This window comes from Chelonus insularis, unplaced genomic scaffold (assembly GCF_013357705.1).
Source record: "Chelonus insularis isolate UGA/USDA-ARS -01 unplaced genomic scaffold, ASM1335770v1 contig_133_pilon, whole genome shotgun sequence".
In the NCBI taxonomy this organism is placed as follows: Eukaryota; Metazoa; Arthropoda; class Insecta; order Hymenoptera; family Braconidae; genus Chelonus; species Chelonus insularis.
Window position 1 is genome coordinate 624,130 of NW_023276374.1, and position 22,637 is coordinate 646,766.

At 36.0% G+C, this 22,637-nt stretch overlaps 1 protein-coding gene across 2 annotated transcripts in view; it reads left to right on the top strand.

Annotated features, from left to right (window-relative positions):
* Positions 1-22,637, top strand: part of sowah (sosondowah) — a 50,564-nt gene that overhangs the window by 16,051 nt on the left and 11,876 nt on the right. For both annotated transcript variants that reach the window (XR_004691188.1, XM_035095256.1), the window contains exons 7-8: positions 16,913-16,925; positions 22,104-22,108. Coding sequence is in view for 1 of the 2 variants with exons in the window: in XM_035095256.1 (XP_034951147.1) it covers positions 16,913-16,925; positions 22,104-22,108 (18 nt within the window). In the remaining variant the exon portion in view is untranslated. The remainder of the gene's footprint in view (positions 1-16,912; positions 16,926-22,103; positions 22,109-22,637) is intronic.

Consider the following 22,637-nt stretch of genomic DNA (forward strand, 5'->3'; position numbering starts at 1 on the left):
ATCAAATCTTTGAATTCTAGTAATTTCTTCGGGCTATGATATTTCACTACCCCTGGCCTTTCATCATATATTTAAAAAAAAAAAAATCCACCCATTGAATCTTTATATGTTTTATCCTCTTTTTAGAAGTTGCATCAAGGACTCACAGAAGATTCGACGTCTCGAGAATTTAATTTGGCTAACTCGTTTTTGGCCCTTGCTCTTTTCTTTCTCTCTTACTCTTCCTATACTCTCATCATACGATCGTTATCCGATGGTTTATCATATCCGCTCCAAGACCTGCACGATACCTGGCACACGCTCCTTGCAGATATATCCCCTCCTCCTGCTGTCGCTGTACGAGAGATGAATGAGATGGGGAGGATCGCAGGAAGAGGCCGAATTTTACGATACACTGATTTCAACTCATTCTCTCTTGTTCTTTTTTCCTCATCTCTTTTTATTTATTTCTTTATTTTTTGTGATATTGCTTTCATGTAAATTCTGCACATCGTCCTCTAATTGTTCTGCAGTTGACTTGAGAGTTAGACAAAATAAGGATGAAGAAGGAAACGAGTGAATGTTAGGTGTGTTTAATGCAGAAAAGAGAGAAAGAGAGATAGATATAGAGAGCGCCATGGAGATCTTTTCCTTGCGTGTATATGCTAATGTGAGACGAATGTCTCCTCCATACTACCTTCTCATCCTCCTTCACTTTCAAAGTCAGTGTCTTGTGCGTCTGGATTGTACGCTATGTCGAGGGTCCCTGCACCTTTCTTCCTCCCAACGTGGGCGTGTTGTCCGCCTAAACTTCGCAGCAGGGTGGCTGTCTGGAACCATCGTTTTCCTTCAGACAATCGATTGCTCATCGACACCGCGATACATTAGTTGGAGTTATCGAGTTGCTGATACGCTTTTGCTAAGTTAAAAGGACCGTGGATGAGGGTTATTTCGCTTGCATACATTCAGCAAATAAAAAATCAATCATTGACAGGCTTGTAGATAATAACATATGCCAGATGCATGTTATTAAATATCTGAGACATGCTATAAAGTATGAGAAAGGATAAACAGATCTCTTTCGAAGCCCGGAATTGTTTACGAGTTTTTCTGTAACTTGATGAGGTTTCTTTAAGAAAAAAAAAACCACCGGAAGATTGGAGTTTGAGTTTCTAAAACACATGCTGTCATACACTAAACATTTACCACACGCTGAAGTTTTGGGGAGGTTTGACTTCTTTTAGCCTCTAATTACAACTTGGTTACATGGGAAAACATGGGAAAAATATTAGGTGTCAAAGTGATGATTGATGGGGGAATAGTGTGAGGAAAGGATTAGAGTTGGAAATTATATTTATTACAAACTTTTTTTTTATTTACTACAATTTTCTATAACTTCATTTATTTACACATAATTAAATAATAAGCTTTTTTTTAATATAACAATGAATGAATAAAATAAAAAAAGCTTGATGTTTAATGATTAACAAAATGTTTTAAATGTCATAAAATCATTTCTTCAGTATACAAAAAAAAAACAATCTTTCCTTCTCTGTCTCTTACTTAACTTTATTTCAGTTATATAAAAAATCTCGAGTTGAATTTTTTTAATTATTACAATGAATAACTTCCTGAAGCGAGAAAATATTTGGATCGTGTGTGAGTTAGGTACAGCTGTGCAATAAAATTCTCTGGCCATGTTAAACTAATTAGAATGTGTCAGTTAAAAGAAAAAAATGAGTATTTCCCAGTGTTTTATAGAGATGTGGGTTTGAAGAAATAAATCGTCAGAGTGACACGTAGTCTAGATCAGGCAAAAAAAAAATTTGAAAAAAATGAGTAAAAGGGAGTTCCGGCGCCTGCGAGCAAGAGTGTCTGAAATAAGTGAGAAAGATTTAACCTTTACGAATAATTCGAGAAGTCTTGGTGTCTTCCTACGTCTTGGGGGAGTGCACTTTATAAATCGCTTGTACGTTACACGTTCTAGCGCAAGGCGATCCGACTGTCTCAACTTATTCCAACGACGTTTAACAAATCATTCGCTCGCAGCATATATCAAACGCATAATTGTTCGCGCTCGTGTAGATGCATGCTGGGTTATAATCATATATCAATCGAGACACCCTATAGAGCGTGGAATCCCTCGAGACACGTGTTTATCGTGGACACTGCGTGAAAAAAAAATTCTTGGATAAATTTTGCGTTTATGTGGTAGGCGATATAATAAATGAGGAGGATAATAAGCGATCGGGTTCAGGGTGAGAGGTGCAATCGAGTTGGGAATCTCCCTCACGGCGAGGTCGTAAGTTGCAGGAGGTGCAGTGATAACCGGCAGCTGCAACAACCCTTCCGGCCCACATCTGCGCCGTGTGATCGTCGCGACAGTTTAGCCCATTAAATCTTCCACGATATTGCCTTATATTTATAGCTATTGATATAATATATTTCATTTATTTCCCTAAGCCTATTACGTTTGTCATTTTATCTGATGGTGAACATCTCTGTCTCGATGTCTTATGTTGGAAACAAAATATTGGTACTGATAAATATTTTTTTTAGATGTTTCTGTCGAGTTACCTTAGACTTTAAAGTGCACCTAAAATATGACTATTCATTTTACTTTATTTAAAAGAGAAAAAATCACTCAATTATTTTTATATTTGGTCAAATATTTTGTATTTTTTTTTTTTTGGTGTGGGAAAAAAGGTAATTATTTTTTTTGAAAACAATTTCCCAACAGTCAAGTTGTAACTCGGTACAACGTTGTTTACACTAAAGTGGTTCTCTAAACCAACAATCTTAAATTCAATATATCGCAAAGTAAAATCTTCGAATACGAATATCGAGAACTCGCGCCTTTCCGGTCGTTATGGTCGTGCCACGCGGCAAACATAAATATTACACAGACGAGAGCGAGAGCCCAAGTAGAAGAGTATGAACAAGAAGATTGGGTTAAAGAACGACGACATAGGGGCTGCTGTCACGCGGCCAATTTAAAAGCAGCTCAGCTAATGAGCCACCGCGGATGCCCCGTGCATTTTTTGCGGTTGCCAGAGGCAACAGAAGAGCTGGAGTTTGAAAGAATTAACCAGACGGATACGCGTTAAAATGGGCCCGGAGTATTTCCGCTTGAAATCTAAACGTGTTCCAAAGGCTTGGCACAAATTGAAAGGTACGTGTCTCCAAGCCATCACTACAATCTGTTTAAAGTTGTCACACCAGTCCAATGATTCTATCAGTTAAACACTAGGCCGAGGAGCATCAATTACAATTTAACGATCTTCTGAAAAATAAGTACTTCCGTCTCTGCTTAAATATTATTACGTATATATCCTGGTTATTATTAGAATTTTTAACGCACTTGGGACAGTGAATTTTTTAATGGTTTTTTCGAGATAGCACAGAAAAAGATATATTAATGTGTTGTATGTAGATGTATACGTTCTCTATAGACTAGCTCCCGAGAGTTGGAGCAAAAAAACGTAGTCTGTCATAACTGTCAACACGCGACAAGGACATTTAATAAATACCCACGAATGAACATGTGAATATACGCGTAGATCTACACAGAGTCGTAAAGAGGATACTCTTTCGCAGTTTATTTACGCGTTGGTGTGCTGAAGTATGAGGATGGGATAAAACGAGAAGAGTGTGAGTGAGATAGCAGTACGGTGACAGCGGCAACGAGCCGTGCATCGGTTAGTCTCGCTACATCAAGATTCTTAACCTCCCGGCCCCCTGAGCACTCGAATTATAAGCCACGTGCTTGTATATAGTAATAGCTAACACTGCTACCCTAACTCATTCATTTTTGACTACATATGTACTTTATACTCTTAGCTTTATGCTGACACACTATGGAAAAATATTTGTTTTGAGATTTCCATAATTTATTTTTTTTTAACTCAACTCATTTTTATGTCATCGATGAAATGCTATACATAAATTATGAGCAATGTCTTATATACATATTATGATACGAGCAAAGGCTCTTGGAACAGAATAGCTTTTTTTCAAGCTGTTGACTGGCCGAGCGATCGGCAAAACATAAAGGCACCGCGTCGAGTGGCTCTCCTCCAACGTATATACGATGATAATATGATGGTCCTTGGTCGAGTGGTAGGCTCACCCGACTCGCAGTCAAGCATCTCCTCGAGTGCGTGTCCACCTCTTGAATGAATCTCAAAGCAAACTCGGGCCATCCATCTCACGATATATCCACCTGGTTAGGATTATTTTCTCTCAGTCTTATTCTCTTGGCCAAAACTACTCACAGTACACTCGTTTATCTTGCTCGACGAGGAAAGGAGGAATTAACGAGGAATTAATCGCGGATCTTAATGACAAATTATTCCCTTCCAGTTGCCCTGACGTTGCCCTAATTTGTCTAATTATTTCGCTTAATTCCTCTCCTCTTTCTCTGCCTGCTGCGCATTGTAGGGCGGCCTAGTGAAACTCCCGAGATTCCTCGTGTCGCACGGCACTGACGTTCAACGAAACGAAGGTAATTAATGAACCCATTAACGAGCTGAGGTCTGGGCGTGCATCTTTTCCAAGGTATCCGCGTTGCCAGCTTCTCTCTTCCGCTCCAATCAAGCCCAACAAATGAACCTTAGCATTTTTATTTTATTAATTACCACATAATTCATGCATTTCATTCCTTTTTGTCATTGCTTAATTAATTGTCTATTCGCTTTTTTATAACCCTACTAACGTCGCTATTTGAGAATGGAATTTTCGGGTTATCACTTGGAATAAAATTTCTACAGCTGGCTGAATCACTTTTAGACTTATTCCCAGGCTTTGAAAAATATTCAAACAGCCTGATAAAAGTGAAAGTTGGTATTTTTAACGTTTTAATTCGACATGTGGAGGAAGGTTTTTTTTTAAGAATATAAATGCCAATTTATTCTAATAGATAATAATTTTTATTGTTTATTTACACTTATTCGAGGTTTAGAATTTTTAATACTTCGTCTCTGATACTTTTATTTTATCTCTTTTACAGCCCCAATTAATGTTTATTTAAATCAAATGAACTCTTCGAAATTCTCTAAAACTATTAAAAAAAATGACAAGTCATTCAGGATTGTTCCATTCAATTAACAATAATTCATGCGACTGTAAAAAGACGTGGATAGATCGTTTAGTCATCAGGTGACTAAAATATTCTGGTAAAGAGTCTCAAATGACCCGTGCATCTTAAGATAAGACCTATTCTGATGGAGAAAGCCGAGGGTTAAGGACGAGAGCTGCACTTGGATGCATTTGAAGCCATAAGCTTTCCTCAGCTGGCTCATTCCATCACTCACACGCAAATAACTCACTTCCCCTCAGTGTAGCGTTCAGTAATTTATGTTCGTTTGAGTCTCATCGCTCGTCCTCTCGCTGTCCCCAAAGACCACGTTGAAGAAATTTCTTTACTGAAAGCAGAAGAAGAAGAAGAAAGAGATGGTTGCCTTGTTTATATTTAACCCACTTTATAACGCCGACATGCATTTTATCGACTCGGAACGAGGAAACGCCAACGACTATTCGAAATAGTAACGACTTGGTCTCTTAAATTCGGCAAGACATCATGAGGTTTAGACACGTTCGTTATCGGGGTGACGATGGCTTCCTGTCGGATGTGTCACCGAAATTTCTTATTTTTTCCCATTCTTTTTTCAACTTTACTACTGTTCAGCCACTATACATCTTTCTTTTGGATCATAGACATTCCTAAAGATTAAATTTATTGATTATTTCAACTAAAAATCCTCTTTAAAATCGCATGTACGACACGCCCATAAGCTAAAATACGTTTTCTCTTCTTTCAAACTAATAATTATTGCATGTAAATGTTGATAGCGGTGGTAATGACACGTAACTGCACTGACGAACTTCACCTACTAGCCCTTTATCGTTAATTGTCCATAACAAGGGTGTCTGCAGCTCAGTGAATCAAAGACGCGAAAATGTGTTGTTGTTCTTTCGAGCGCAGACGACCCGGTTAATTCTGGAGTCGTTCGTCAGACGACCGCCCTGATGCTTTCTCAAGTGTATATTTATTAGTGACGTTATTTTGGTATTCCGTTACAGTCTATGTCAAGACTGGAACACCATCCCATTCGATTCGCTGAGTAATCGTTGCCATTAAACACCCTGTTTTGTACCAGGCCTCTTACGCGCACGCACTAGCATCTACGAGCTACATTCTGATTTTGTTCTTATTTGTATTTTCTTTTATTTTTTATCCTTTTTCTGCTATGACAGTCGCGAGGTATGTGTCGTAAAACAGGCAACGACGTCAACACGACATCGATGTCACCCATGACTCTTCATCCAAACCTGGGTGATGGAACACCAGGGATTCACTTCCTGACCGCGACACAGCCAAATTGCATGATGATGAACAACGTTACCCAGTATAGACTACACTACCTACTCTTGACTAATGTTGAAAAATATACTTAAATTATGGATATTTTTTTTATTGCTTGGATAAAATGAATGTTGGATGGTTTAAATGGTTTAGAACTCAATTTGAAAGCTTTTTGTTGATACAATTGAAGTTGATTGTTTGTCGTCAATTGAAGATGAATTATTAAAATATTTTATAGAATCAAAATAGAAGTGTATCCGGTTTTCTTAGACTTGATGTCTATTAGATTATTCCAACTTGTGATATTACTCGGTGGTTTTATTGTACAATCTTTTTGCTATTCAAACTGGCTAAAAGCAGGCTTATACACTCGCGTATCGTCGCTGGCCCAACTAAGGATCCTGCGAAAAAACGGCCGCTCCGACGTACAGTCGCCGTAGGTTATTATACCAGAGGTCCGTGCGCTTCGAAGGAAGAATGGTAGAGGAAAAAGAGAGAAAGATACGACGACGCACCATCAACTCGTTTTTTCCTTCACGGGCAATGCCAACGCGCGCCGAGGGTGGCCGCCGCCGTCACATTGACGGGCATCGCGCAGCTGGAAAACTGAAAGCAAGCTTTACCACTGCGCAAGAAGTATTCAATGAGAATCATTGACTAATATCATTGCTTCAATAGTTAAATCACTGACTTTGTTATATAGGATTGAAACAAATATTATTACATTTGACTAATGATAGGGCTTTTTTTTATTTCGTATGTTACTAGCAATAAGTTGGAGTATAATTTATGACTCTTAGAAATGCTGAGTTTCGGAGCACATAAATACACTTGAGTTGAACGTACACGTGTCACCGCGTGTCTCGAGGCTGTTCCAGTCTCAAAATGCTCTCACAACACTTGCATTTCCGTGCTCTTTACGCAGATTCACACGTGTGTTTCTAAAACTCTATGACAACGACAAACAAATGCGTAATCCCATCGTCACCCTCACACATCACACCTTCTTTCTTTCTTACAAACTCGTCGCCACATACCAACTATACACTGGAAGTACACACTCATAAAGCTCAGCTCACTCCTCGCCTTTTTCATGTCATGATTTGTTCAGCCTGTCTCATGAACATTGTCATTTGACTGCCTGCTGCAAAAATATTCCCTATTGTCTTTCAAAATATATTTTTCTCCATTCCTAAAATTGTTCTAAATTTGTACTATACTTGTATGAGAATGTTACTTTAATACACTTTGCCAAAACTTTGTTGTTATTCCATGCTCATCGTTCAAAGTATAAGTCAATTTATTTCTCTATATATCTTTTATCATACAATTTTTTTGTTTATGATCAAAGTCAACTTTGTGGTGGTTTGTTTGCAAAAAAAGAAAACATTTTTATTTAATAAATATTTGGTCTGAAAAGAATAATATTTCCAGTGCTCTAAATAAATTAAAAATGATTATGAGAGTTGTAGCCACAAAAAGCAGTTTTTTTTAGTAATTCAATACGTTATTATTCATGTTATAAGTCATTAAAATATGATAAGAAAATTTTTTGAATTCAATGTTAATTTATTTTTTAATGTAAAACAACTAACCACTACTGTACATTAATTATTCTAAAAATAAATTGTATTTTATGATCGTTCATGTGCTGAGCGACATTCAATATACAACGTTCATTTATTTCAAACAAATAAAATTTAATTGACTGATATAATTAATATAGCAATAATTTTTCTGTAAAAGTGTCGTTCATCAATAATAATCTGATTTCTATAAATTGTCTGTAAATTAAGTAATATATTATTGGTACTACAGTAGTTAAGAACAGTCCACAGTATTTTGCTCTCTATCAGAAGTAAAATACGTGACACGCAATAGTTGAGAATAATATATATGTCGCGTATAATATGTTAGTTTAAAAGTATCATTTATTTCAATTTATTTAAATACTGCTTAACGTGTTTATACCACAAAACAAAAAATACACTTGCCACTCTGGCTGCACTCACTCGGGCAACAAGCTGAAAATAATAATGGGGTTACCAATGTCGGTTTGTGAGTGTGCTGAGCAGAGCACATATGAAAGGGCAACACAAGCAGCAACATACGGCCCTCGTTGCTGCTGCAGCGATGGATTTTCAAGAAAGATTAATCGCTCGTCGAGTATTTTACGAGCATATCTCGCGCCATTTAATTGTCCGCTGTTATTTTGTAACTTTATTCAAATGCTTGTGCATGCCTATAATACGTAGATAAACATGGGTTTTTTTAACTGATCTATCGATGCTTCATTTATAAGTAGATATCGTTACAAATTTAATCTATTATTCATCAACTTATACATTTATAATCGGAGTAATTTAAAATAAAACAGCTGCTGGTTATAACAATTATCGGAATTATTAATAAAAGTGATGAAACAGGTGAGAACAATTTCTTTATTATAAATACTTGATGAGCCGCTCTAATTTTGATATTGGATTTAGAAATAAGTCTGATCTCGATATCATGTGTATAACATAAATGTCTGAATCATTAATATGGAACAGTTTAAATCAGAATAATTTTGGAATCGAGTTGGAAACTCCATCATTTTTGGCAAGAATATTAATATTTTATTTTTCCTCTTGACGTTGAGATTAAATTTATTCCGTGTAGTTTTTGGAAATAAAAAAAAATCAATTTGGTGGAGATGTAAATTCGTATGAAGTATCTCAAAATGTATTAAATAGCATAAAAAGCATGAATGAATAAACAATAAGTTGAAAGTTATTGAAATGAGGAAGCAGTGCGGCGGAGATAAAAGATGCAACTAGGATGCAAGATCGGCTAAAACTCTCGGCACGTACTTATGTTGCCATACGTGACCATAAGTCGATTCATCGTTTGCCAGGCTTTATATCGAGTCTTTGTGGTGTGCGCCCCATCGTGAGTCTCGGCTGCAAACCGAGAGAAGCTTCTGCAGCGCACACACCAACGTGATCGGGGATTGGGACAAAAAGTAAGCGGCGCGATCGAGTGAGAACGATTCAATCAGGAGCCACATAAATCTCCTCCTCATGGACATGCCGACTCCCTCCTTTTCTCAATTCCCTTCCTTTACTTTAACATCGTGCACTTCTTTCGCCAGCATCGGAAACCGGCTCTCTCCAACCCTCTTTTCTTACTTCTCTTTCTCTTCTTCGTCTTATATACTTGCTCCACTCTCTACTGTGCTGCAGACTCCAGTATTAATTATGCGTCGTGTGCGCTCGCGGGCATTCCACGACCGGTGCCAGTATTTGCGGTATTGTTAATCCACGCTTTCCGTCTGCTACCGTTTCATCAGAATCTTTTTCCTCCTTTTATACCTGTCTATGTTTGCTCTTAATTCTTTTTCAGCTTTTACAAAAAATATGTACCCGAGAACAATTATCGATATCAAATTAATTAAATATCTATAAAGCTTGATGATATCCAATTGATTAATTACTAGAATACACCTCTAAACATTGAACTCGGTAATAAATTCATTTATATTTCATCAAAAAATCAATTGATCGTTGGCCTAGAGCGATTGGAATACCTTGAGATCAGATTCATTTATTTACTAAATAATTTTTATAAATCAAACCAAAAATATATTTTTCCCTCAAAATTTTTTCATCAGTAAACTACATTTGTTTAATTAATAATTCCAGGGTGCATTTTTTTTTCATCTGCAACAAACTTAATTAACACAATGAAAGAAAAAACATGCATCTCCACCATAAGTTTGGAGTAAATTGAATTTTCACATCCACCCACTCAAAATACTCCATAAACTTACTGGGTTTTATTTCAATAAAGCCAACTATCCCGGAATTTACTTAAAGTATGTAATTATAAGATTTTTTTAGTCTTCAAAGCAAACATAAAACAAGTATTAAAGAAGTCAAACGAGCTTCATTGTTAGTAGTTATCCAAAAAAGCCGGCTGACATATAGCACAAAACAGAGAGAAAAGCAATGGTAGGAGTTGCAATTTCCTGAGGCAGGATCGCGTAGAGAATAGCGAGGAAGGTCGCAGGTAAAATCCCCCGACGCAGTATTATAAGAGACTTCATTATAACGTCACGAGTTCTCCAACGGCAATACCATCCTGGAACACAGCACAGTAGCTCCCGTTAGCTTTGGGCGAACGACGAAGAAACAAAAGGAGCCGAAACACGTTCATTATTTCGAGCTAATTGGCGGTACGCCTTTACTCCCGAACTTTACCTGCGGGAATCCCTCTGTATATGGTTTCTCACTATGTACTTTGAACATAAAATACATGGCTGTATTTAAAAGATCTTCTAGCAAATAACTTTACCGAGTTTCTGAATATCTCTTTTGCATTCCTCTATAGGAAAAATTGGTATTATTAAACTACTCAATGTTAACAATGGCTTACAATCTCTGAAAATTCTTATTCATTAATTAAACTTGTAAATTTTCGTAATGAATAAATACAGTACCCTCCAAAAGTTAGTTGAAATTCTCAGATATTCTTTCTTTCTTACTGATGGAAAATTCTAGAACACGATGAATTGAAATGAAAACTAGGTTGTTTATGGTGAATGAAAATATATTATTGATGACAGTCTTTTTTAAAATGAATTATAGTTTATTCCAACTAACTTTTGGAGGACACTGTAATTCATGAAGGTTGTGATAATTCTTAAATTCTTCATCTTGCAATAAATATCCATAAACACTCTAATTAACTTTTTATCAAGAAAAATTATCATGAATTAATGTGAGTAAAGATAAGTGAGATTTGTTTTAGAATGTTCTAGCAAAAACATCTCCAACTACTGACCCCTATATTTTTTTTTTTTGCATCAACCATTGGCCAGATGAAAGCAGTGATCGAATAAATGCAACTCTTACCTACATTCCCCATTATTGGTTCCAACACTTTGATAAAAACATTTTCTCATGATTTTCTTATGTGTTGTTAATAATATTCAGGGAAATGATCCTATGTAATTGCCATAATTTAACATATCCATGCCAACTAGAAACAAAACATTGCTTACGTGCTGCGACAATTTTAAAAAGCATGTTCACAACCCATTTCTGCTATTATTCACTACCAGTATTCTCAGTGATTGACAGGCTAATAGTTGAATTAAAGGGAGGAAATATTTTCTATAGTATATTTAAAGATAAAAGAGCTGTGAATGTAATTCTATCAGCGAAAGAGATATTTTCCTTATTAATAGTTATACGGCTTTCATTGTAAATTCTTTTCCACCTTTTGTATATCGTACTAGTGTACAACCACCAAGACCTCAGATAATATATACATTATAATGCACATGAGCAGACCTTGATGATGCAAACGAGTACGCCAACAGTCGAGTAAAATGCGTGTGTGCATGGTATGCGTATAATGCATGATAAGTATCACGACACATGTCAGCTGTAAGTGCTGCAATCAATAATCGCTCAAGCTTTCTGTTTCATGTAGTGGTTCACTAGCAGTAAAAATATCAGAGTGCATCATCCCACATTATTACTTTCCACACACATTGAGAGAGTAATTGTTTTTTTTTGTCATTTTTTTTAAATAAGAAAATGCAAACGATCATCATCAATTAGAGAACATGATTTATATTTCTCCAATATATAATTGTTTTTTTTTCAATAGCTGAAACATTTGTTATGTTGCAATAATTGAATTTATGCGTTAAGAGCATGTAATAATTGATCTCCAACAAGCAAATGGAATTTCAAAAAATTACAACTGAATAAAAATGATTAACCTACAACATTTGTTCAATTTATATCTTCTTAGCCTTGAAAAAAAATTTTATTTACAAAAATTAAATTTTTCTTCATTTTTTTTATGGATTCTCTTAAGCTGTCAGCACCTTGAGTACCAGAAATAGATTCATATTTCAAACATAATAGTAAAAATAGGTATTAACTGAAAATAAATGGATCTAGTGAATAAATAATATGATGACGTCATTGGTGAATTTTACACAGATATTCACATACAGCTCTTCACCTAAACAGTGAAGCATTTATTCAGTGAACGAGCTGGCAGTACATTTGCGGGTTCTTGTATAGTGTGACAAATACTTTCACAAGCTACGACGAGGGTAAGCGAGAGAGCGAGCAAGTCACGGGAATACGCGGCTAAGCGGCAAAGCGTCCCTCGATTTTCGCATAAATCAGTCCCGTCTGCCTTAGGTAGAGACCATCGGCTTCCCCTACCCACCCTTGGTCTCGACGTTCCACCCACGAAGATGCGCGTAGACGCTATTTTATTGCCAGCTTAATAAATGGAGACTCCTTTATATGCCGTGCAGCAGCATATCCGCTCGCAGTTTACCTACCTGTTTGCTAACAACAAATTAATCGGGTGACATGTCCAAGTGCGTATGTATATGTCAATTCATGTGAAGAGTGAGAAGCAACAGAGTATACTCACAGCCTTTTACATTTTAACATTTATTTTAAAGTATCATGAACCAAGTAGTTTACTTATTATAACTAAATCTCACAACGGAATAACTCATTCCAATTCTCAATCACATATTTATATATTTTTTCCAACTGCAGTTGATTGTACAAGTTTGCTTCGCAAAATCTTTTATAAGACTTAATAATGTATGGTACACTTTTTATTGAATAACATCGCAGTTGGGTTGTATAAATATCTTTAGTGAGTTTATAACTCGTGGGAATTGAGCTGAATTAAATACAACACAACATCAAGTAATGATAGCTCATAGACTTGCTTATTGATCAATTGACAAACAACTTAATAAATTTCGATTTCCAAGTAAGAAGTGGCATATACACATATATGTGCAGTCTGCAGGATATAAAATGCCAAGTGAAACATGCTATCATCGGCGACGGACGACTCGGCTAACAAATGATTTCCCTAATTCCCTTTTCGTCGCACATTCGCATAATAGTCGTTATCACCTCGAGCCACCGGGTAGCTCTGATACCTCGGGATTATCATATTTACGACATGCACATATAGCCGGCACGCCCTGTGTGTCGACAACTTACCCTCTCACTTATCCAATTCATGGACCCACTGGTGCACCAGTGTGTACTTGCTATTCGCTATGCAATTTAACTTGTAGAAATATCCCTTATGGATTATTTTATTAATCAGATAGAAAAGTAGTCGACTATGAAATGTGATATGAGATTTATCTGCACCTGTCACTATACCTTAGGTGATATGCATACAGAGTGACGGATAGAAAGTTGACTAAATTTCATTTTTATTTCTCAGAAATACATTTTAATTCTTTCTATTTTGAGCTAGTAAGTTTTTTCAAACAATTTTGCTTGTATATATTTATTTCTGATATTCATTTCCATCATTTCATCTCATAGAGTTTCCTGTTTAATTGAATCCCGTGAATCTATGTCAATAAACTAGACTAATCGAATCATAAAATGCAGCAAAAGAAATAAGTTTAAAGAAAATAATGCTGATAATCATTGAATATCACTAAATTAGATGATATTGCAATTTATTTTGCCTTGTTTGGCATCAATGCAATTTCTATTCACTACAAAAAATCATTTTATGGCTTATATTGAAATGCATAAATATCAAGTATTGACAGCTATCTATTTGTCATCCTGTATGCACTAGTGTTGCTCCGGAAGCAGCAATCTTCCAAGTTTCACCAACGCATCTAACATACTCGTAGAGACACACAGTAGCTCATCCTTTTTACTTCGGCTTCTCGGTCATGCATCGCAACTATAATTTGAAATAATTTATAAATCCTATTCAATTCAAATTGAGGCTCCACTCTGTCGGATGAATAAAAGATGTGTGCGCTTCCTCCGGTCCTCCTTGCAATAATGCGCGTGTGCTTGGGCATATGGAGAGCTTCTCTCTCAAGAGACTACATAGTTGAAGTAGTCGTACCTACTACTGTACGTTCGCCAACAACACGGACAATATGCAACAAGCACAATCAGTTTGAAGCATATCGTTTAAAGACTAACTTTTACCATCAAGCTTCTCTCGTGTCTTTCATGAGTTTTGTCATACACCGCGTTTAACTACTACCGGACATATCCCCTAATGTCCGTACCAGACACAACGAAGTTGTCTCATCAAGACGAGTGAGCCATAAAAAACAGACTCTTTCCTAGCTCTGTTATTCAAAGCAGGAGAGAACAAAAAAATAACGAGGGTGAGATAAAAAGAGGGAGCCTGATATACACCACCACTCATCATTTTTTTCTACCAACTTAGGGTTTTATATGTTTCATTAGCGTTAGTTTTATTCTCTAATGAGATTCGTTTAATTATTAAAATAAATATCTAAGAAATTTTTTTTAATATTCAGACTTGATTAAAAAAGTTCAAAAACCTAAGAAAAATATTTAAATGCTAAAAAATGAGTGAATTTTATTTTCGTTGAAAAAATAATTGAATGACTTTGGGGTTCATTGAATGTTTTAATCAAAATATTTTAGAGTTCCATGGTGTAATGATGCCATTTTCGCAATCAATTCCTTATTTAAATTAGCATCGAGTACCTAAATGAAATGCAATATAGAGAGTAAATTTTTCTGCAGGGGGTCGTAGTAGCAGGTTCAACTGAATTTAATAAATGTATTGGTCAATTGCCACAGCAATGGAGCGCATCCCATATGATTATGCACCCTCTTGGTACGACAGATGCAATTGGGATGCGCGTGCGAGTTGCTTGGAGCGTGAAAGCACCCTATCTCGAGTGTAGAATTTTGGTAGAACGATCGTAGTATATGCAACAGCCGCCCCCGCGCGTTCAACCGTAGCTGGCGCGCCATTTTATCCCCGTGGGCGGATCCCGGATGGACCTAATAAATTGTTTGTTGTAATTAAATGAGTTTGAGGGAGTCGTGTACAGGGGGGAAAGGAGGTGGCAACCGAATGAAGGAGAGAGGGGACAAGTCACTGTGTAGTATGGGGTAGGGATCTCGTCTGTGTGTACATACGTATAAAGGAATAAAGATGAACGGCCTATGGACGGGCCGCTATCTGCACCGCTGGAACAGAAACACGCTCGTGGCGCGACAGCTCCTGACAAATGACGGCTCGAGTGCTGCTCTGCGGCCCCCTATACCCGTTAACTGCAGTCCCCCTTATCCCTTCACCACCCCCTTCATCACCAACAACCTCAACTGCTCATCTAGGGGGGTCGTATCCGACGCATGATTAAACGAGGAAAACGAAATTGCGCACCGAAAACGTTTTTACTGCCAAGCCTCTCTCACCTATACTCCCTCATACTCTGAATTATTTCATTCCAAACTGTAGTGCAAACGATCCACATGAGACACGTCGTCGCTATTGTGGAATTCGTGTACTCGTTAACTCGACGGAAAAAATTTAATTTTCAATACCAACGAAACACTGATTCCAACTCGTGCACTTTAATCCACTTCACTTGGTGGTAGTCTGATGCGGAGGCTGGAGAATTAAAAAAGCCGCGTGATCTAGGGATCAAGAGGAACGTAGTTGAGGAGGAGGAAAAAATGTTAATTGATAATGAATCGCGTAGAACGAACCTCGTGCACTTTCTTTGGATATATGCGAAGAGGGCGGAGAGAGGCGAAGGGGTAATTTCGCGGTTACAGCGGTGCTTGTGTTGCGGTTTACATTCATCTTCTCTCTCGCCCCTCAACCCCTAATTCACCTTCTCCTCCTTCAGTTACTCTTCTCTCTCACGGCAATATCATAACATAATATGCCGGCTCTCCCTTGCTTTGTTATTAAAAGTTGCAGGTTCAACGCGAGAGCTCCAGGCGATTTTGTGGCCAGAGCATATTCCATTTTACCTCTTTCGTGAAACTCCCGCGGTTTCTGTACTTTTTATAAATACCTACAAACCGTTATTGCCACAACTACTGCAATATACCGACGCTATGTACAATATTTTCAATAGTCTGTTCAATATCTTCCTCTTCCACTTTATCTTCTTCATCAGGAATACCTACCAGTTAGTTTACTGCAGTATCAAAGTTTAAATTATTAAAAATAATTCCTAACATAACATAATGCATTGAAGATGCTCAATAAAGTTTCGATGAACGCCCGGCGGCTTTGAGTATTATGCTAAACAAAGATGGCTTTTAAACAGAACATCTATATTTATGTAGTCAGCAGAACGAAGAGGGAGTAGAGAAGAATGAAAGCTCGGCTAAATTGAACGCAATTTTCTGTCTCAGAGTATGCATAACAAATTATTGATCGGAGGCAACGTCTTTATACATAAAAGTTGGCAAGTGAATAAGGGGAATCGTCGACTGCTTCGTCGTCTCTCTGATGGATATAAGAAAGACGAGAAGCAAGCGGGGGAGGGACAGTGAACGGCTGTTTCGTCGCAGGTACGCGTCACCGTTTACATTCCAATTATTTTGCCCGCATAATTCGCGAGCTCTTGCGAAATTACCTACACTTGATGCGATATGTGATTTGACATGCATACATTTAATTATCCACTGTTCCCATTAATTATTTTTTTCATTAATTTTCATCGTAGCTCATTTAATCTTTATTTTCTCTTACCATCTGTTTCAGGATCCCTCATCCGTGAGTATATTTATGCTTATGAGGATAATGACACAAATTGGAATTAACAGGATTTAATTAATTTTTTTCTATGGTCAACTGCATTTGAACTTGATGCTGCTTCCACTGATCTCGTTATCTTCATCACTGCATAGGGTGTAAGTATATAACATTCATTTCTTTATTACTTATTTCATTTATTTAAATAAAAAAGAAAAAATTAATCACAAGTATTGACGACAAAAAAATTTTTTGAGTGAGAAAAAAATGTCAAATATATTTTACATTTACTTTTGCACACATTTAAATGTGAGAAGCACATTTTTCAGTAGTCAATATGCCAAATTGACACTCAAACACCAATCAAACACGAGATAATCACAAGATCTTGTGTTGTCCTGGCAAGAATAAGATTACATTAAGACAATAATAAATGTCGGAGGATATTAATTGGTGATTAGTCTGTGGAATGTTAAGGAAGCATGTTAAATATTTTTCGTGGTGTTTTAAAATGATTTCCATAAGTGCGCGATGCATTTACATGTTGCCTCACACGTAGCCACGACATTTCGGTGAGCACGCGTGGCCCTTTGTCGCCCGTAAAATCCGTGAGAATACAAACTCGATAAATCGTGTAGATCGGCCGATTCGAAGGACTGAAAACGATGGGACCGATAAGTGACGTCTCTATAAGTAAAAGGTGAACGGCGCCCGCGTCTCAGCGGGGGTCCCAGACGTCGTCGGAGACATCAGCTCTGCGGGCGGCCATTGTCTCAAGTGGACCTCGAGTTTGAGAGTGAGAGAGATTCTCTTGCTGACACGCACAAGGGGGCCAAAGATACCCCGTCGTGGTCCCGAAAATTAATAACCAAATACGTTAGCTCGCGTACACAGTTATCACTACTTTCATATTAACTCTAAAGTGTTTTCGATCTCATTCTAATATTTTCGATAATATTATGATCATCATTTGGAATTGAAAGGCGTGGTACGATCACACCTAATTAACAGTAATCGAGATATAAAGAATTAATATTGTCATAAGCTTAGACATTTATGTTTTTGTTCATTTTCGCTTTTAAAGTGTATAATATAGAGACCATCTGTGACTCAGAACCCTAGACAATCTAACCAGCATCTTCAGAACATTTGAATGAAAAAATTCATATTCCTCTAATCAAAAACAACATCAAAAAATGTTTTAAAAATATGGAACAAAAAATCTAACTCATCATTAATTTTAACTAAATATTTTTATCATCACGAAAAAATCTTGTAAGCACCCCATTGTTATTTTAGACATCATAATATTATTAAAAAGTGATTATTCATAATTTGGATAATTATTAACAAATATTAAGGTCCTTTAAATTGCTCTGGCTACCTAATACTAGATATAAAAAAAAAAAAAATTATTTTCAAAACGCGTGAAATCGATTGATGAAATGCCTAAGAGATGAGCAGCAGCATCATTATGCTTATGTAGGCACGCAGAATTCTTGGTATCAACTCAGGCGACAGTTATTACAGCAGCTGATACTTTTCTTTCTTGGCGTCTCATTATTTTTATTAACATAATGACAGTCGGACAACTTAATTTGCATGGAAAATCACACGCTGGTATAAACTATACTTGCTGTGATAGGGTAAATATAATTTTTTTTTTTCAACTCATACTCCGTTTTTTTTTTTTTGCTGAATTAGAAATAAATATTTATAAATGATGAAACTCTACATAGAGAATATGGAAATGAATAATTCAGATGAAAAAAAAAAAAATATTATCGTTGGTAAATCGGTCGAGTAATTGCTTATTATTATGTCTCTCTAACTTTCATCACATTCTTATCTCGTTTAAAGTTTAAATCAGAAAGAAAATTATCAGATAATTATAGGCATGATTATATCCTCTTGTATACTATAATTTTCGATTAATCGAATACTAAACTATAATACTTGATGATCTACCGAAATTTAGTTGATGGTAAAAGTGACAGAAAGAGTCATTGAAGAGACTTTCTACATGATTGTCATCTATTTAATTGTATGCTTTAAGTGTCAAGTGTCACGTAGATACTTGAATGAATGTCTTCTAAAAAATTATGTAAATAATAAAAGCGTAGTGCTAAAGGTAGTTGAAATGATCCAGGGCAACAGGAACATGATGTTTTTTTTCTTTCTACATATAATAATATTCGCGATACTTCAGCTCTGGCTCGGCCACAAGCAAAACGGCGACGTATAAAAAGTGCATAAAGTAACATTTAACGCGCGCTTAAACGAAATTGCTGCAATCCAAAGGTAGAGGAGACGCGCGGTAGCACAGGAGTACGTGGTATTAACATAGCGATTTACATAATGCGTATAATTCAAGTAATTATGAAGGGAAATATACACAATTTAATATAATGGTGGATGCTTAAGGCTGAGCTCTATCTCTGCGTCGTATCGCTGATCTCTGTCGCCTTTACTATCCTGTTTCGCAAATCCTTTATTTATTTTATTTTACATTATTATATATCTCTCATACATATTACCCATTATTTTCATGTTTATTTATTTTCTATCGGCTCACGAGTAATTTGTCAACAAGCCTCTATTATCTTTCATGTTTGTAAAATAACCAGTGATGCATCTATAACCATTCTTTACTGAATAGTACATTGTAAAAGTTTATGTTAACCTGGTGTTAATGTGCTCTAGTGTTGAATTAATTAATATGAGTCAAATTGTTTAATAGCTTCAGAGGATAAAACAGTTCATGAATAAATTTAATTTTAAATTTTATCAACTTTTGCAAAATGTTAGTTAATCATTCAATATCCAACTAATTTATTCTCTTGAATAAAAATTATTAAAATGTAAACTAAATTAGGACATGAAAAATTCATTATAACAAAAGTATAATCCTATTTAAATTTTATTGTAATTAAATTGTAGCTTTGTCGTGGAATGAAAAGTTTTATTTGATTGTTATCTTGATACAGAGAGAAATGAATGAATTGTTAATAGGTTACTTCAAGTTTAGAAGATTTGAAATTGGAGAAAAAAAGAAAATCAAGTATTACTAAACAAGAAGAAATGGTGTTTTGTCGCTTTTATGACATTCAATTGAATTCGTTGGTACTCTTGCACGTAGGCATATCAAGTAGGGGTTAGAGAAGGATAAGGAAAGAGGAGGTTGAGACAAGATGGAAGGAGAGAACACGAAAGAGGGGCCTCAACCGACTGCCCGCGTATCTCAAGATCTATCTGAATAATAACGTGTACGACAACATGTCAAATTATACAGAGCCACGAGACACACTCGTCGTATATACACGCACTTAAACAACTCATAATTGCGAGTGCACGCACACCTGACATAGAAAAATATCCCTAAACAGTACTGGACTTATGTAAACCGTTTAATATAATTATTTCCCTTACACTCATGTTTTCCAAACACTTGTGACGATTTCTTCAAAATAATTATCATGAAGGAATATTGTATATAATAACAATCACCCAACATGTTATTATTTTAAATTACATTACTTCGTTTTTCATGTTTCTTCATTTTTTTTTAATCTTTATTGATCCACCAACGACAATTAAATCCCCACAAGTCACGTTGATCATGACGGATTGCTTGCCAAGTTATTAGACCTCGCTATTTCTTCAGTTGCTCTTTTTATCAGACTTTAGGAAGTCGTCAATTTCATGTTACTTTTTCCCCTTTCCTTTAACTATATTTCAACTTGATCTTTTTTCAAACTTATTTTGGTTCTTTTTTTGCTTCCATATGCTGCTGCTGCGTCCTCGATGATATCTGGCTGGTGTTCATCATCATTGCTGTCAACTATCCAGTATGTAAGTAATAATTACAAATTATAATTATGATATTAATTAATTTTAAGATCGCGTTATAATAAAGAGTAACGTGAAAAAACCTTAATGAAGGACGATAAATCGTTTTGCGATACGAATTATGGTAGATACTGTATCTTGCTAAGGGAATTTTAGCAGCTCCACAATCTTGTTAAACGCTTGAGCGATATCGATGAAGCGCGCAAGCAAATGCGTTCAGCTCATCTGATGGTACCCAACAAACTTCAATTACTTCCGTTATATAAAGCTTGCTACATACATCCTTGTCGCGTCTATGTATTATTAGCTTGTACACTGTGCATGTGCTTACATCAACTTCGTTTCAGCACTCTCACTACTAAATTCCATTAAACAGGATATTTAATATTAAATCTAATCTCGATAAATATATAAACAATTTCAAGAAATTTTCTTTTTTGTTGCCTTACATTCTACTAAACAAAAAGATTCTTTGATCAACTATTGATTTATGATAAGATTATTAACGAGCAGAGATCGAGACGAGGATTTTTTCTTTACTTAAACTTTGAGTTTAGCCTAAAGCTTCAAATTATTTTGGATAATTTTCTACAATTCAAAAAATTTTCAATCGGTGGATCTCATTTAATTTAATCGACTTTTCTAGAAAATTTGTACTGAATTTCACCAACAAACTCGACACTGACGCCATCGACTGATAGTTACTGATCTCCAATCACTATTTACTGAACCAATTAAGATGAGAAAATCAGCTTTAAAAAAATATATTGGATTAAATAAAAAAAATCTTTAGCTTATCATAATGAAGAACATATATTTACACTCTACAGTATAATTATTACAAGGATGAATGACCTTATTGGAATTTAGTGCAGGATGATGACAAGAGAATAGGATATAGCGATAACGACGAGTATGAGGTTCACCCATGAACTGTAGTAGACTCAGCCACAGTGGCTATGCGAACAGTGGGTCCTGTATCTGGGGGTGCGTCGTGGAGCTATACGAGCTTGGGGTTAATAGAGTGGCCGGTGATGCACGAGCGACGCGGCACTGCGGCCAGAGTGTGGCTTACCACACGCCAGCTGCCCGTTATCCGCAAAAATCTGTAGAACCCTTTGGTCGATGCGACGCCTTTACGCCATTCTCATGTCCACATAATATCATTCCATCGATTAATATTACTTAAAAATCCAAAATATCATGTGTCAATACAATGAACATCGAGTGGTGGAATTATTTCTCTGGTATTTATTATCATATGTAAAAACCATTATTGTTTCTCTTCGTGGTCTTTTATTTGACATTGTTATCTACATTGAAAACTCGTCAATTCTTCTTGCACGAGTGAGTTATGTCTCCTGATAAGTTTACTATTTCGACGTGAGCCATAAATATTCATCGACATTACAACCGTCTTCTTGACTTCCTTCGATTTTTTTACGCGACGTAAACTAGCCTTGCGTAGTGCCGGAAAGCATATATGTGTAGGAAGTATATAAATATCAAGACTGATTTTATGAATAATGTGATAATATTGATAACATCATATTCTAAGGGGAACAATAAATTGCAATTAAATCAATCATTTTAATTATTTCATACAACTGAGAAGTAAATTAAACGCTCTCTTGGTTCAGGAAATTCAATAAATCAAATTCACAGACTCACAATGAAGGGAATATTTTTTTTTATCAAACCTAAATTTCAATCAGCTTTAATGGATTAAAATAACAAAAATTCAACTTACAATTAGCGGTTTCTTTGAATTTAATTTTTGCCTTAATTACAGAGGGAAAAATTTTGTAAAATAAATTTTCGATAAAATCAATGGAAAATGAATTGGTACATGTAGCGGAATAAATCAATCAGCTAAAGTGGAACG